Here is a 15200-nt window from a genome sequence, read left to right on the forward strand (position 1 = left end):
ACTATAGGGTGATGAGCTTGGCTCAAATTCCTGGCAAATCTCCATAATTCATTACTAAAAGAAAGGATAAAGAACTTCAAAAATGGCTAAGGAACTTCTATGGCAGTTAGGTGGTGTGTTGTATAGAGTACTGTGCCTCGACTCAGAAAGATCAGAATTCAAATGTAGCCTCAGACACTTATTAGCTATATGACCCTGGGCAAATCACTTAACCCTGTTTGTCTCCATTTCTTCATTTATAAGAACTGGAGAAGGAAATGACAAATCATTTTATCATTTATCATTGCTGAGAAAACTCTAAATGGTGTCCTAAAGAGTCAGAGTTTACTGAAATGACTGAACAACAAGAAACTTCTAGAAAAATTTTGCAATCACATTCATATATTTCTGTTGATCTTGGAGGTTGAAGATACAACATAGAAGCATATGTAGCTCATTGGCAAGAAAAATAATTTTAGGATCAGGAGACTAGCTGTAAATCAACTCAATGCTGACTGTGTCAGGTATCCTCACAGAGCTCACATGTTCCTATCATAAGAAAGAAGCATGAATCTAATTCATGGCCTTAAATTTAAACTTTTGTTCTACAACTTGTAAATATATTTTAAGTTTTGAAAATAAACTTTAGGAATATGAAACAGAAGCCACCTTTAAGTGTTCACATTAATCTACTTCTAAAGTTATAATGTTGTATCCCAATGGGTTAAAAAAGGGGAGGAAAGGACTTACTTGTACAAAAATATTTTTTGCTGCTTTAGCTGCCATAAAATTGTATATACAAATAAACCTGTCCATACACATCAATTTTGAAATTAAAATGTAATTTTTTATAATTAAACAGTTCTACTACCCAAGAACCTCCAATGTTTACTTCTTCATTTTTCAGATGGAGAAAATGAGGCAGAAAGTATTTAGTCATGACAATGTAGTCATGAACCATGAAGTCTGTGAGTATTCAACAAATATATTTTCTTTATAATGAAAATTGAGTATTTTGTTAGTTTTTAAAACTTCATTTAAAATTTTAAAATAACCATTTATTAGATATTCAAAACTATAAGCTTATTGTAAAAGGAACAACAATCTAGTTTGTGTAATAAAATATATGGCAAATTAATTGCCAAATTAATATTGATTTGTTAAAGTGAAGATCTATATTTATATATATATTTTATTACTTTTTCTTTATTGTGCTGAAAACCACTTATATCACACAAAAATACATATGTGTATAGATACACATATGTATCTATATACATATACCTATATATGTGTACTATGTATATATATATGAACAGTTCATTTTATTTAGTACCAGAAATTGACATTTTGTTAGCAATTGCTTTGTTTATAAGTAGCATATTTAATATATCTACATTTCCCCCATTTTCAATTAAATGTACTTTCAGATAGCACTTAAGCTCCATTTAAAAGTGATTTTTATATTAATATTTACTTATTCATTCATTTCATTTGATTGGTCAAATACAGAATGTAATACTTGAATCTTGTTACTCAACTTAATATCAGGAAGTTTGGAAAGGAGAATAGCATTAGGGTTCTCTGGCAGAGACCTATAAGGTTTAGCTACAATTTCATATTCAGGAAATACAGGCTCAGAAAAGGTTTTTCTAACTTCATAACTATCCTTTTTGTTTTGCCTTATGGACTCTTCCTCTTGAAAAATATTCTTTGCCTTCTCCAGCAATGCATTAATACAGACTGCCTATGTAATAAAAAGAAAAATCTATTTTATTTTTAAATAACATTTTCTTTTAAAGTTAGCAATCTATGTATTCCAATATATAACATCAGAATTCATGCTTTTATGATTTGTTAAAGAAAATATTTTCTAAGAGATTGAATTAGGTCCCTAAATAACAACTTAAAATAAAATGTGTTTTATTTATACCTTCTCTAGAGTTTTCTGTGTGTTGCTAATAACTGTGTCTAGTGTAGGATACCATAACTTGAAAAGGATATAGATCATTTGGGGGAGAATTCAATAAGACAACAGAGTAGTGATTTCCAGCTCAACTTTTGTAAAACCTAGATTCATTATCTCAAAGAGTATCATGAAAATTCTTTTTAAATTATTTTAATCTGCTTATCCCCTCCAACTCAAGAAGTGTCACTCACAAATAAATTTATTTTTATATGGCACTTTTATGAGGAAATAAAATGTAATGAAATAAATAAAAAAAATTTAAAGAGTTTTAACAATTCAAAAATGGTGGGAAATATAGGTCTGTTGCCCTTATCTCATCTAGTGTGACATGCAAATGAAACCTAAATACTTTTAGAGCAGAGCAACTGTTCTTGGAAAATAACAATTCAACTCAATTCAACAATATTTTTTAAGCAACTCCGCTCTGAAAAGGACTACAAATGAACTATCCCTTCACTCAAGGATCATTCCACCAGTGAAAGAGCATGTGAACAGATAAATGGCAACGTCTAATCTGTGAAAAGCTGGAAGTCAAACAAGTACAGTTAGAAGAAGAGACGTATATGAAAATAGTTAGAAGGAGAGGATTTAGGAATATAATAACAGGTAGGTCACAGGTTAAATAAAGGGTAGGTTTACTTTAGTTAATTCATTAACCATAAAAGCCATTGACTTCAAGAGTAAGAGAGGCTATAGTACACCTTCTCCCAGTTTTACAAATGATGTAACTGAGGCCTAAAGACTTTAAATCATTTGCCCAAAGTTATATTAATTGATGGTAAAACTAGGATTAGAGCCAAGGTCTTTTGACTCTCTAGTTCTCCATGTGAATATGGGGTTTGAACAGAAAACCCAGTATCTTTTCCAGACTTGTTTTCCATAATTCTTGGATTCTTAGGTTGGATGCAGGGAAGGAACTCTATCCCCTTCCCCAATGAAACAAGTGGCAAAATGGATAGCCTAGGAGTTGTGCCAATCAATGAATTGTGTGGTGTTGGGCAAGTAATTTCATTTTTCTGGGCCTTGGTTCTTAATCTTTAAAACAAGAGGATTGAACCAGATTATAAAGTCATTTCCAACTCTGTCATACTATATGATTCCCAAGTCAAAGTTAGGATATAGATCTAAAAGGTAGATAACTTACTCTCTTAAGAGTTGTATTTTATATACAAAAACTTTCAATAAGATATTCAATTCCATTTTATAGCCATCAAATAAAAGAATCTTCTTCAAGTTGTCTTGATTACCCAAAGAATCAAGGGAACTGTGGCTAACTAAATAATGACAGCTTCTTTTGTGAATTGGTATTGGGGGCACTGTACTAATAGTACAATTTCAGTGTTAGAGCAAACATTTAAATAATATCAGGTCTCTAGAAATAGGCTTTGATAAGACTATTTCAACACTCATTTTCTTTCAGTATACTTTAGATAATTTAGATGCTTAGTTAATTAAGATTTGGATAACAGAAGTTCTACTGTACTATAATTAGGCTGGTATGAAAAGAGGACCATTCTTTCTTACAGTGTGACAACTGGATGAATGCCTGGATATGTAATCCCTATTCTCAAAAAAGGCATTTATTCTGGCTAATCAAGGTTGAAATTCCACCCAAATGTTATGAATATTCTAGTTTACTCTAGTATTTTATCTTTATGAAAAAATAAAATGAGTATTAACCTTATCACATGAAAGAACTATATCTATTATTGTACTCTTAAGTACTTTATTAACCTACCAAATAAATTAGCACTGCATAAGATGCATATATTATGCTTGCGAAGGCAGTTTTTGCTGGAAAGGAGATTACATCTAACAAAGAACCCTTTCTGACCTGTAGGAAAAGAAAAAAAATAAGTTTTTTTCTCTTGTTCTTTCTTTTAAAATAGCTAAAATTTTGAAACTTTATGTGAAGTGTAAACCGAGGCTTTAATATTTGCTCCCAGAAAAGGCATTTTACGACAAAAGACACTCAATTGGTAACAAATATACATTAAATGCTTAGCAAGCCTTAAGCACTCTATGTGCTTCTTGTGTCAGTTACTGTTATAATTTAAAGTTGATTGGTTGGAATTCAGAAAACATTTTCCCCTGTAAACATTGTAAGTAATGATTAAGTTTCAGGCTAGGCCACAAAAGGTATTTTAACCTAAAAATGCAGTTATATTATTAATATTACTGGCTTGAGTTCTGGGTCCTGGAAGTCAGGGGAGGGAGACATAGAGATAAAGAAGAGAACTGTTGGATCCTTTACTAGGGCCATCCTTAGGCAAAATTTTGAAATAGAAAAAAATTTGCCTTTGAAATCTTCATACCTTCTGTTACAATCCTATCTAATAACCATTCTTTCCAGTTCCCTAGACACTCAGACCTATACTGTCCAACAATTAATAATTTCTTGCCCCTTCCTCTAAACAAAGAGGGTGGGGATGCTCCTGTATTTAGTGAACACTGGGGGTGATCTCCTGGATGTTGAGAAAAGGCCATAAATTGAATGAAGTTCCACTACTGTGAGAATGGCTATACCCCCCAAATCTTCCTATTTGCATTTTAAGAGAGATTTCTTGTTAATTTAAATGATTTTTAATTGATGGACTTTCTAGTCATCTTACAAAATGATGTAGATTCAGTATGCCTGATTTTGAACAAGGTACTTACAAAGATTTTTACAATATCTTTCAGGGAAGAAGAAAAATATATGGTCTGAAGGTTAGGTACAATGGGAATCCAGAGGTGAATGAATGTTTTGAATCAGTGACCTGTGATTAATGGATTGATGTCAACCTGGTCAAAAGTATCCAATAGAGAGCTATACCAAGCACCATCCTTCACTTTATTCTAGTGAACATTTATTTTTGTCAGTTTTAGATGGAAACTACATTTTAACTGATCTCCTTCAATTAAGTCTCTTCCTTTCCTTTAATTCCTCCACATTATAGGCAAAATTGAAATTCTTAAAGTGCAGGTTTGACCATTATTACATTGTTTAAGATAATTCTAGTTAAAAAACAAAACAAAACCCTAAGGATTGGTTCCAAGGCACAAGAGCAGCAAGGACAAAGGCACTGGGGGTTAAAGTGACTTGTCCAGGATCACACAGGTAGGGAGTGTCTGCGGCCATATCTGAACCCAGGAAATCTCGTCTCCAAGTCTGGCTCTATCTACTGAGCCATTTTTGTTCAAGATAATTCAATGGCTTTCCTTTGCCTCCAAGATTTACAATTTCCTCTGTCTAGTATGTAGTCCCCTTCATAATCTATATCCAGCCTGCTTTGGAGGACTGATTACCCATTACTCTTCCTTAGGAACTTTATCTGCAGACAAACTAACCTACTTGCTGCTCTCCATACTTGATATTACATCTCCAACCTCTGTACCAGGGTAGCAAAGGCCACCTGGATGTCTAGAATGCCCCCTCCCTCCTCACTTTCATCTCTTGGAAACCCATTTCCAAGAGCTCATTTCAAGGCCACTTTCTCCGAGGGTTGAACTAGATGACCTCTGAGATCCCTTTCAGACCTAACATTTCATGATTCTATGAACGCAAGTGATGATTTTTCACAATGGGTTCCTATGGCAACAGCACTGGGGGCAATGGTCATGGGTTGAGGACCATGCCTATCTATATTGGTGATTTATGATTTAGAGACTTTAAATACTATTAAAAATTTAGTTTTGAATGGTGCTTTTTATTTTTCTGCACGGGGAGGAAAGAGTAATGAGTAGGAGAGGCATAGTAAAATACTTGGAACTTGGGAAAATACGGACTACATGCTTTGATTAATTTTGATACATTTTCAAATGGGCCTCTTATTTGGCAGACTGAAGTGTGATAAAAATTTCACTATATTTTATCCTTAAATTCTGTTTCATAACTGAAAAATTATTTGCAAACTAGGCACTGTAGTAATACATTATTCACTCTTTATGGGGAGGCATTTTATATTAATGAATCATATAAATAAAGCTTCTACTTCTCAATGTAAAAGCTTTATTTATCCTAATATTTTTCATGAAAATCTTTTGAAAATAGATTGTATGTCATCCAGATTTCTTAAATACAAGATGCCATTAATTTTTTCTTGAATAATAATATCACCTTTATGAATATCAAGTATGTAATACCCTCAGGGACTATATATACTATATGGTTCATATACTAAATGGCCCCAGACTTTTAAGAGTGTATATTTCTTCTGCCTACTTTACTTCCTCTTCTAAACCTATTGCCTAATTTTATACACAATTACATGACTGAAAATCCTGAGAATAGTTTTGCCCATATCATAGGTGCATATACTTGTGTTGGGATATCTGTATTCTGTTAAAACACCTTTTTCAGTTATTTCCAGGTGATAACATTTTTTCTAGAGTTCTAAGGTGGACAAAAATCTGATCTTTAGAAAAGTAAGGTAATTTTATTTTTTAAGTTGTCAAAAAATTGATTATTGTTTTGCATTTTAAGACATTTCCACTTGTGCCCTATAGACAGTGTTACTCTGAATCTTGAAAAAAAATTCATTATTCTAATTATTGCTGTCATTCTTAACTGAATTATTTATACTCTCAGTTGAATAATTAATAATCACAGCATTTCTGGTATATTAAAGAACAGTATTAACTATAGGTGATTATTAAACTTCAAAAAAATGTCAGGTTCTCTGACCCTTTTGAGGGCAGGTAAATGGCACAGTAGATAAAGTTTTAGAAGTCAATAAGTCCTGAGTTCAAATCCAACCCAAGACAATTACTAGCTATGTGACCCTTGGTAAGTCACTTGCCTGTTTGGCTCAGTTTTCTCATTTGTAAAGTGAGCTAGAAAAGAAAATACAAACTACTCTAGTATTTCTGCTTAAGAAACTACATATGGAGTCATGAAAAGTGAGACATAAGTGAAATGACTGAGCAACAAATTGAATCTTGTATGTTTTGTGGAACCTATAAAAAAGTAGAAGTGAAGAAGCCATCAGAATAAAAACCTGCAAAACATCTCTGATTTTAGGAACGTCAGTCTCTATTTTAGCATCCTGCTTCTGGCTCAGACTAACTACTGGAATGTCTTTAGTTATAGGGAACTGTCCTGAAGGGAAGTCTTCTATTCTATTGGCTACCACTATAGCAATGAGCAGGACAGGAAAGAAGAAAATAAGAGAAAATTTGTTTTTCTTTTTCTTTCTCTCCCTAGTCCTAAGCAAAGCAACTTCAGGAGGAAAAAATATTTAAAACTGCTTTTGAGATGTCAAAGAATGAAAATCTGAGGTGCTTATTATTTGGGGAATGACTAAACAAGCCATGGTATACGAATGTGATGGAATACTATTGTGTTATAAATAATGATGAAGGGAATGGTTTCAGAAAAACCTAGGAAGTCTTGCATGAACTGATGCAAAGTAAAATGAACCAGAAGAGCAATATGGTAAAGAACAACTGAAAATATTAGAAATCTGATTAGTTTAATCACCAACCACTATTCTTTAGGAAAAATAATGAAATATGCTACCCACTTCTTGATAGAGAAGTAAAGGACTCGGAATACAGAATAAACATCTATTTGGGGGGCAGGGTGGGGGCATGGCTAATGTGAAATTTGTTTTGCTTGACTACACGTGTTTGCAACAAGGGTTTTGTTTTTCTTTCATTCTTGAGGGTATGGAGTAGACGGGGAAGAAAAAGAATTTTCACTGTTTGAAAATTGGAAGGTAGAAAAAATCTTTGCATCAAGGGTCTCTGATAAAGTTCTCATTTCTAAGACAGATAAGGAACTGATTCAAATTTATGGGACTAAGGACTATTCCCTAATTGATAAATGACCAAAAGATATGAACAGGTAGTTTTCAAAGGAAGAAATCCAAGCTATCAGGAATCATGAAATATTGTTCTAAATCACTAGAGAAATGCAAATTAAAACTCCTTTGACATTCTATCTCATACCTATCAAAATGTCAAAGATAATAAAAGAAGAAAGGGGGTATCTAGGTGGCTTAGTAGATTGGGAGCCAGGCCCAGAGACAGGAGGTTCTGGGTTCAAATCTGACCTCAGACACTTCCTAGCTGTGTGACCCTGGGCAAGTCACTTAACCCCCATTGCCTAATCTTTATCACTCTTCTGCCTTGGAATCTATACCTTTTTTTATTTACAAAAATATTTGTAGCAGTTCTTTTCATGGTAGCCCAAAGTTGGAAACTAAGGGGATATTGTCTTATTGGACAATAGCTAAACAAATTGTGGGACTTAAATGCAATGGAGTATTATTAGGCCATAAGAAATAACAAAATGAGCAATTTAATAGGAGACTGGGAAGACCTTATGAATTGATGCAGAGTGAAATAAGCAGAACCGAGAGAATGATTTATACAGTGATAGCAACATACCTCAGAAACCAACTGTGAAAGTTTCTATTTAGAACTTTAGAATATAATGATAAGCCATTAATCTAATAAAGATGAAATATGTCACTCACTTCTTCACAGAGAAGCAGTGAACCTAAGATACAGAAAAAAAGATGTATTTTTGGACATGACTAATGTGCTATAAAATGTAGATCTGTATTGAGGGATGTTTTTGGTTTTTATTTTTTGTTCAATAGAATGGGAGGACCTGTTAGTAAAAAATATTTAAAATAGAAATTTTAATAAAGAAAATCTATAGGTTATTGTCATGGCTATATTGGGGGGAATAATATTTATCATGGATATGATTAGTACTTAATTTGATAAAATTGTGTTTTCATGAAACAGAATTACGGAACATCTGTCCAAAAAAATTTAGTATTAAAGGGAAATAAGTTAGATTTAAAAGACAAAAACAAATGAAACCAGAAAGAGAAAGAAAAAAAGAGATGCTACAGATTTTTAAATTTTCAATGAATCTATATGGCCATATTCTAGGAAAAAAAATGACACTTTTAAATTTCAAAAGATCTGCCTCTAGCTCCATATTCCTAATTGTCTCATATTCACCAGTGTTCACTGCCTGCTCCAGAAAGCTGAAGGACAGATGTACTTGGGTTTCCAATAGTTCTAATGGCCCTAAAATAGGTAAGCATAAGAGGCATAGTACAATGTAGCCATTTTTAGGTTATGGATACACTAACCTATATATAATATAACTCTTACATAGTTTGTGAGGTTTACTAGATTTTCTTTGGATCTTCTCTTGGAGCTACACTGGATTTAATCCCTAAGGAGGAATGAGTTGGTTCTGGAACTCTGATCAGTGTTTGGAACCCTGGGATTCTCATTTGTGGGGGTTCTGGGTTATCTAGTTTATATTGAACCTTTTAAAAATCAATATATAGTAGCACCAGAAAACTAGCACTCCTAAGTAACTTGTGACATACCAGGTATTCCCCCCAAAAGGAAAATGAATAAGGAAAAAAAATTTATCACTTTGCATTTTGACATTTCATTTTGTAACTTCATTTGTTCCTTAGATGCTCAGTTTATAGCAATATAGTATACTTAACCATCTACATTCCTATAACACTAAAGCCAACTCTAGAAGGGATTATTGGCTGGACAAATTTAGAAGCCATGAGAAATTAAATTTTATTCCACAGGGCTTAGTTTAATACTGAGCCATTCAATATATCATACTTAGGTATGCTAGCCTTGGAGAGCATTTAACAGACAGTTTTTTTACAGTTCTCCAAATGGGACATTCTACTCTTATACAGTTAAGAAGAAAGGCCCCAAGCATATCCTTATAGCAAAATATAGTCAGCATTTCCTCACCTCCTTCCCTCACTTCCTTCTCAAATACTGTGTACTCTCCAAAAAAGGTAAGAAGGGAAAAGAGAGCAAGGCTTTTTTTAAAGCCTTGCTGCATAATTCTTTTAAGTTTGAGGTTTATGCTAATTATATAGTTATATTAAGGAGGCATCCATAGGTGTATTTCTCTTATATTCATTACTCACCCCTGTTATAACATTTGAGAATAAACTACTTGGGATGAAAGGTCCCAGCAAATCCTTTCCTTACCAGAGAATATCAACTTTGAATCTGGGAACTTAAATGAAATGCATATTCATTTTTCCCAAATATTTTAGAGAATTAAAAAAAAAGTTAGTAATATAAATGTTTATTTCTCTTACCTGAACTTTGTACAGAGGTTGCTTTGGGGAGTTTATATCCCTCAGCAGACGGTGGGATATGTTCTTTAGTTCTAAAAGCCTATGGGCAAGTTGAGGCTGCAAAAATTTGGCAACTGATTTTGATGACCTGGATATCTTATGTAATCCTTGGAAGACTGCTCCTGCATGTGTCTTAGCTATAGTGGTCGCCATTCTTGTTTTGGATGTTTTGGGGAGCACATCTGTTTTCTGAAAAACAAACCTTTGCAAAATGACTGGCACATGATCTGAAAGCTCCTTGAGGGCAGGCATTAGAACTTGTGCAACTTTGTATACCTAACTTCCCTATATATGATAAGATCCGTTGAATAAATGAGAAACCCTACAACTTCTGAGGATTCCTGACTGAATTAGTATGGCATCTCTGTGTGGATTGGAAATGCCCTCTACCATGAAATCCTCTACAACTTAGCAGATAAATCCTAGGGAATTGTCTGGGGCATGAAGAGGTTAAGTAGCTTGCACAATGTCACATAGCTGGTGTGGTATGTGGTACAGGGGCAAGAGTTGAGATTTGAACCCAGGACTTCTTAACTTAAAGCCCAGTACTCTTTCCACTACTCCAAATTAAATTACAAGACCAGAAATTCCTGAATCAGAAAGATTTTGGCATCATCATAACATGTTATGTTATAATGGATATGTTATAATGGTACCTCCTCACTCCTAGTGAATAGTTTACTGGACTTGGAGTGAGGATGACTTGACTTCAAATCTTGTACCAGACAATTCCAGGCTATGTGACCCTGGCCAGGTCATGATTTCTTTTCCTCATCTGTAAAATGAAAGGTTTGGGCTCCATGGCCTTTAAGCTGTTTTTTAGCTCTAAAAATATGATCCTTTGTTTGCAAATAGAAAATAAAACCCAGAAAAAACCATTCAGTATCCTTAAATGTCATTCTAACTAATGAAACAAAATAAACCATTACTCAATTAATTTTTAATATGTTATCCCTATACGTTAAGTATATGAATTAAAAAACTTTTTTTGCAAAGGTCTCTATAACTTTATTTAGTTGCCCAATGTCCTCAAACATTTACTTTAAATGTCTCAACATAAATCCTGGCAGCCTTACAGATGGTTGAGGATGCTAGTGGGAGGTTATGGAGTAAGTAGATGACTTTTTAAAAAATGTTTTCTTCCAAACTAGGGTAAAGCCATCTCTACTCTAGAGTATGCACTTTTCTGGCAAAACAAAATTTTCACCTCTCATACATAGGCTGTTCATCTTCCTGGCCAGTATGAGACAATCATGGGCTCACATATGTCTTTGAAACTCCTTTCTTTCCCCAGAGAGTTCCATACTAATATCAAATTGTCTCTTCATCATAAATCTTTCAATACTTTCTTTCCATGTTGTCTTTTATATATGTGTGTGTGTGTCTGTGTGTGTGTCCCCACTACTTAACGTAGGGCCTGGCACATTGTGGTGCCTAATAAATAATTATTGACTAATTGGATAATACATACTCACAACAACTATCTTTTCCCATTGTTATTATATTCTCTATCATATTTGATTTAATTTAAGCAAATTTTATTCAAGCAAGTGTATAGAGATGGATTTTTGTTTTACATTAATTAAATCTTAAATAAAGTGAATTACATATTCTTTGCTTTGAGGATAGACAAATTTAAGATCCTATTTCATATTGTCACCTTTTTCATGTTGGTTTCTGTTAATCATAATAAACAGAACCACAGGAGCCATTTTTTTCTTGACCTTTGGTTGATTTGCCTTGGATCAAATTCCTAACATTTGATTTTCCTTTGGGAAACCTATGACCTTGTCTTCTTTCCTTAGCAATATAAGGCAATAAAATATAGAGTCTTTTATGATCTGAAATTGACATTTTTTGCTTTATATTTGAACTATCAATCTTTCTTATGTCTTTATGCATTCAACCTCAAGATCAAGCATCAAACAAGTTGTAGGAAAAAAATGCAATATCCATTTGTTTTTTGAAAAAACAACCCCTTTTCAAAGTTAGAAAGTCACATTACCTGGTTCGACTGTGATAATCTTAATATGGTGGGGACTTCATCCTTAAACTCGTCTATAAGGTCCATGACTGCTTTCTGTAATCCCTCAACTGAGAGATGAAAAGAAGCCAGAGAAATATCTTAACTAAAAATATACTCCCCAACACATTCCCAAAGAACAAAACATAGATAGGTCGCAATTCCTTAGAGACTGAGAAAATAAGAAAGGATTTTTATCCCAGTTTCCCACACCCCCACTCCCATTTGAACAAAATTGTGTATACTTCTTCCAGAAAAGTTCTTCACTACTTGGCCACATATCCAACCAACGGGTTTGATTGGCATGATGAATCACCGTTTGTATTCCTAATTCTCAATTTTTCTGCAGCCCTAGGCAAGTTTGTTCAATTTGGCCTATCAGCAGGGATGAAGGTAGCCTTCCTACTCAAGAAAGCAGTGAAAGCCCAGAAGCTGTGGTTGACTACCAGAATAATTTTTTATGGAACAATGGGCCTCTTGTGAACTTGTCACAGAATCTTCTGAAATCACAATAGTAAGGATAGGGATTGTAGAAGTACTTGTGGGCAGAACAGAACAAGAACACAAATTATCAAGCACCAATGAGTTATGAGAAATGAGATAACTATTCTGTGTTCTACAGTGTTGCCAGATTTAGTGAATCTTCTGGTTACAAAGTTTATTTGTAAGGAAACTTGTCAGCACTCTTTAAAAAAGAAAAGAAAAGAAAACCACCTTTAAAACCATGGGAAACAAGTATCTATTGATTTTACTAGTATGTTTGGGTATTCTTTCCATCATGACAGACTAGATTCTTTCCACTTTTTGTCATGTCTCATTTTTATATGGATCTTTCTAAATAGCCTCCATAAAGTAACCACCCAACCCAATGGAGGTCTTCTGATTCTTTTTATTTTTAGAGCTCAAGTGAAGTCTTAGTCTTGGTCTTCTGACTGGAGGTCTTCTGATTCTTTTTATTTTTAGAGCTCAAGTGAAGTACTCAGCTTGTCCAACTGTTGTCCCTCATATTTGCTGTATGACTGGCTCACCTTCATTTTCACTGTCAGTGTTGTCTACAACCTAATCTTCTATCTTTCTATTGCCTCCTTGGATTCACATCCAAGTCCTCCTGTCTCCAGGCCTAGAGCTTTATCTACTAAGCTACCTAGCTGCCCTTACAGATAGGGTTTAATCAATGGAAATGACATTAATGAAGATGCTTCATGATTTTACATGTGTAATTGGTATTATATTTCTTCTGTAAAATTGAGATTTGAACTCTGGACTCCATTCCTCAGGAGTCCTTGCTAGTTCCCAGAATGCCATCTAATCTCACTGAATTCTCAGGTGGGCTGAGATCGAGAAGGGATTTAACCTGATTGCAAAGGCTTTTGAGGTCTCTTCTTGACTTCCTGTCTCCACTGGCAAACAGACACACCTCATGATGTGAGTGAAATTTTGGGTGGGCCTTATGGCCCACCTGGCATGTGCCTTTTCTTACTTGTATATTCTTAAATTCTCAACCTTTAATAAACCTCATAAAATATAATACTCCTTGCAGAGAGAAACTAATTTCTACCTGCCTCAGTTTCCCTAAATTTTAATCTTTACACTTCCTTTATTGGGGGTGCAGGTGGGAGGGAAAGAATTTGGAATTTAAAATTTTAGTTGCATGCCCAAATCATTGATCATCTCTTTTTCCAGTTTATTACTATAAGCATTTAGAGATATAAGTTGCTTTGGTTGCATCCCATAAGTTTTGGCATGTTGTCTCATAGTTCTCATTCTCTTTAATGATTGCTGATTTGTTTTTTTGTTCATTCATTCTTTAGGATTAGATTATTTCATTTTTAGTCTATGTTTCCATAGAATTTCATTATGGAATATGATTTTTCTTGCATCATGGTCTGAGAAGGATGAATTTAATATATTTGCTTTTACGCATTTGGTTATAAGGTCTTTATGTCCTAATACATAGTCAATTTTTGTGTGGGTGCCATGTAACACTTAAAAAAAAAGGTACATTCCTTTCTATTCCCACTCAATTTTCTCCAAAGGTCTTCTGTAGGTAACTTTTCTAAAATTCTATTCATTCCTTAACTTCTTATTTATTTTTTGGTTAGGTTTATGTAGTTCTGAAAGTCCTCAACTAGTATGGTTTTACTGTCTAATTCTTCCTATAACTTTTCCTTTGAGAATTTGAATATGATACCATTAGGTGCATATATATATAAAAAATATATACACATACATATATATGTATGTATATATATTGTTACAAACAAAAGAGTGGTTGCCATAAACTGTGACTGCAAAAATATGGTTTCAAGACTTTGAATTGCCAAAACTGTAAAGATAATTTTTAGTGTCTTAATTTTATATTAAAAATAAAGTGGTCACCATGGGAAGAATTCCCAAATATGAAATATACCCAAGTCAGCTGGGTTTTATGGAGATTTTAATTAATACAAATGAAGGAATTAAGGAAAAGGAGAAAGAGAATAAGAGAAATATAGTATGAAGGGCCTAGGCCAACATGGCCTAGGCCTGAGCCTTAAGAGAGAGACTAGTCAGTCTTTTATCAACTCACCACAAGATCCTTCCAAGCAAAACCCTAGTGTTCAGAGAGACCCTCCAGTTTAGCTCAGGAAGCTGCATCCAGTTCAGATCCCCAGCAGCCTCCTCTGACCTCCAATTCAGTTCCAAAGCTGAACTTCCTCAGAGGCCCCAGCTCTTTCCTTTTAAAGAAAATTTTTCTCTTGCCACCTCCCCTAAATTTTCACATCTACCAATCACAGTAGATGCTTTCCAAAGGACTGACCATTCTTAATTCACATCTTGTTATCACCTTCTCTGAGTAGACTAAAACCTCACACCTCTTGCTAAGCTTGCTTGACCTTTTAGTGATTAATTTGACCTTCACAGGTATTTAAGCACCTTTTTGTATTAGATCAAAAAATAAACCCAGCTTAAGGGTTTTGGCTTTACTTTAAGTATGGGCTGGGTGTCTTTCCATTGTTCAGTAAGGAGTTTTACAACTTTATCTTCGCCTAAAGTATGTTTAAGTATGGGTGGAGTAATGTTAGAAGTTCCCACATTCCTGATCAAGTACCTTCAT

General features: G+C 34.0%; 1 protein-coding gene across 1 annotated transcript; it reads right to left on the reverse strand.

Moving 5' to 3' along the window:
• Positions 1-1422: 1422 nt before the first annotated feature.
• Positions 1423-12553, reverse strand: SPATA9 (spermatogenesis associated 9). The gene is made up of 5 exons (XM_001362154.4): positions 12349-12553; positions 12086-12174; positions 10042-10269; positions 3687-3782; positions 1423-1726 (listed from the first exon to the last, which is right to left on the reverse strand). Exons 1-5 carry the CDS (start codon positions 12407-12409, stop codon positions 1457-1459), a joined length of 744 nt encoding a protein of 247 aa, XP_001362191.1. The 5' UTR covers positions 12410-12553; the 3' UTR covers positions 1423-1456.
• Between the last annotated feature and the right edge of the window lie 2647 nt (positions 12554-15200).

Source organism: Monodelphis domestica, chromosome 3 (genome assembly GCF_027887165.1).
Source record: "Monodelphis domestica isolate mMonDom1 chromosome 3, mMonDom1.pri, whole genome shotgun sequence".
Classification (NCBI taxonomy): Eukaryota; Metazoa; Chordata; class Mammalia; order Didelphimorphia; family Didelphidae; genus Monodelphis; species Monodelphis domestica.

Bases quoted from the DNA above. Each gene is read 5' to 3' on its own strand.
- SPATA9 (XM_001362154.4), bottom strand. From the start codon at position 12,409: ATGCCAATCAAACCCGTTGGTTGGATATGTGGCCAAGTAGTGAAGAAC. The intron at 10,270-12,085 runs GTAATGTGACTT...TTTGTTTTTCAG, and splicing joins GATTATCACAGTCGAACCAG to AAAACAGATGTGCTCCCCAA. The intron at 1,727-3,686 runs GTAGGTTAATAA...TTTATTACATAG, and splicing joins ATGCAGTGCTAATTTATTTG to GCAGTCTGTATTAATGCATT.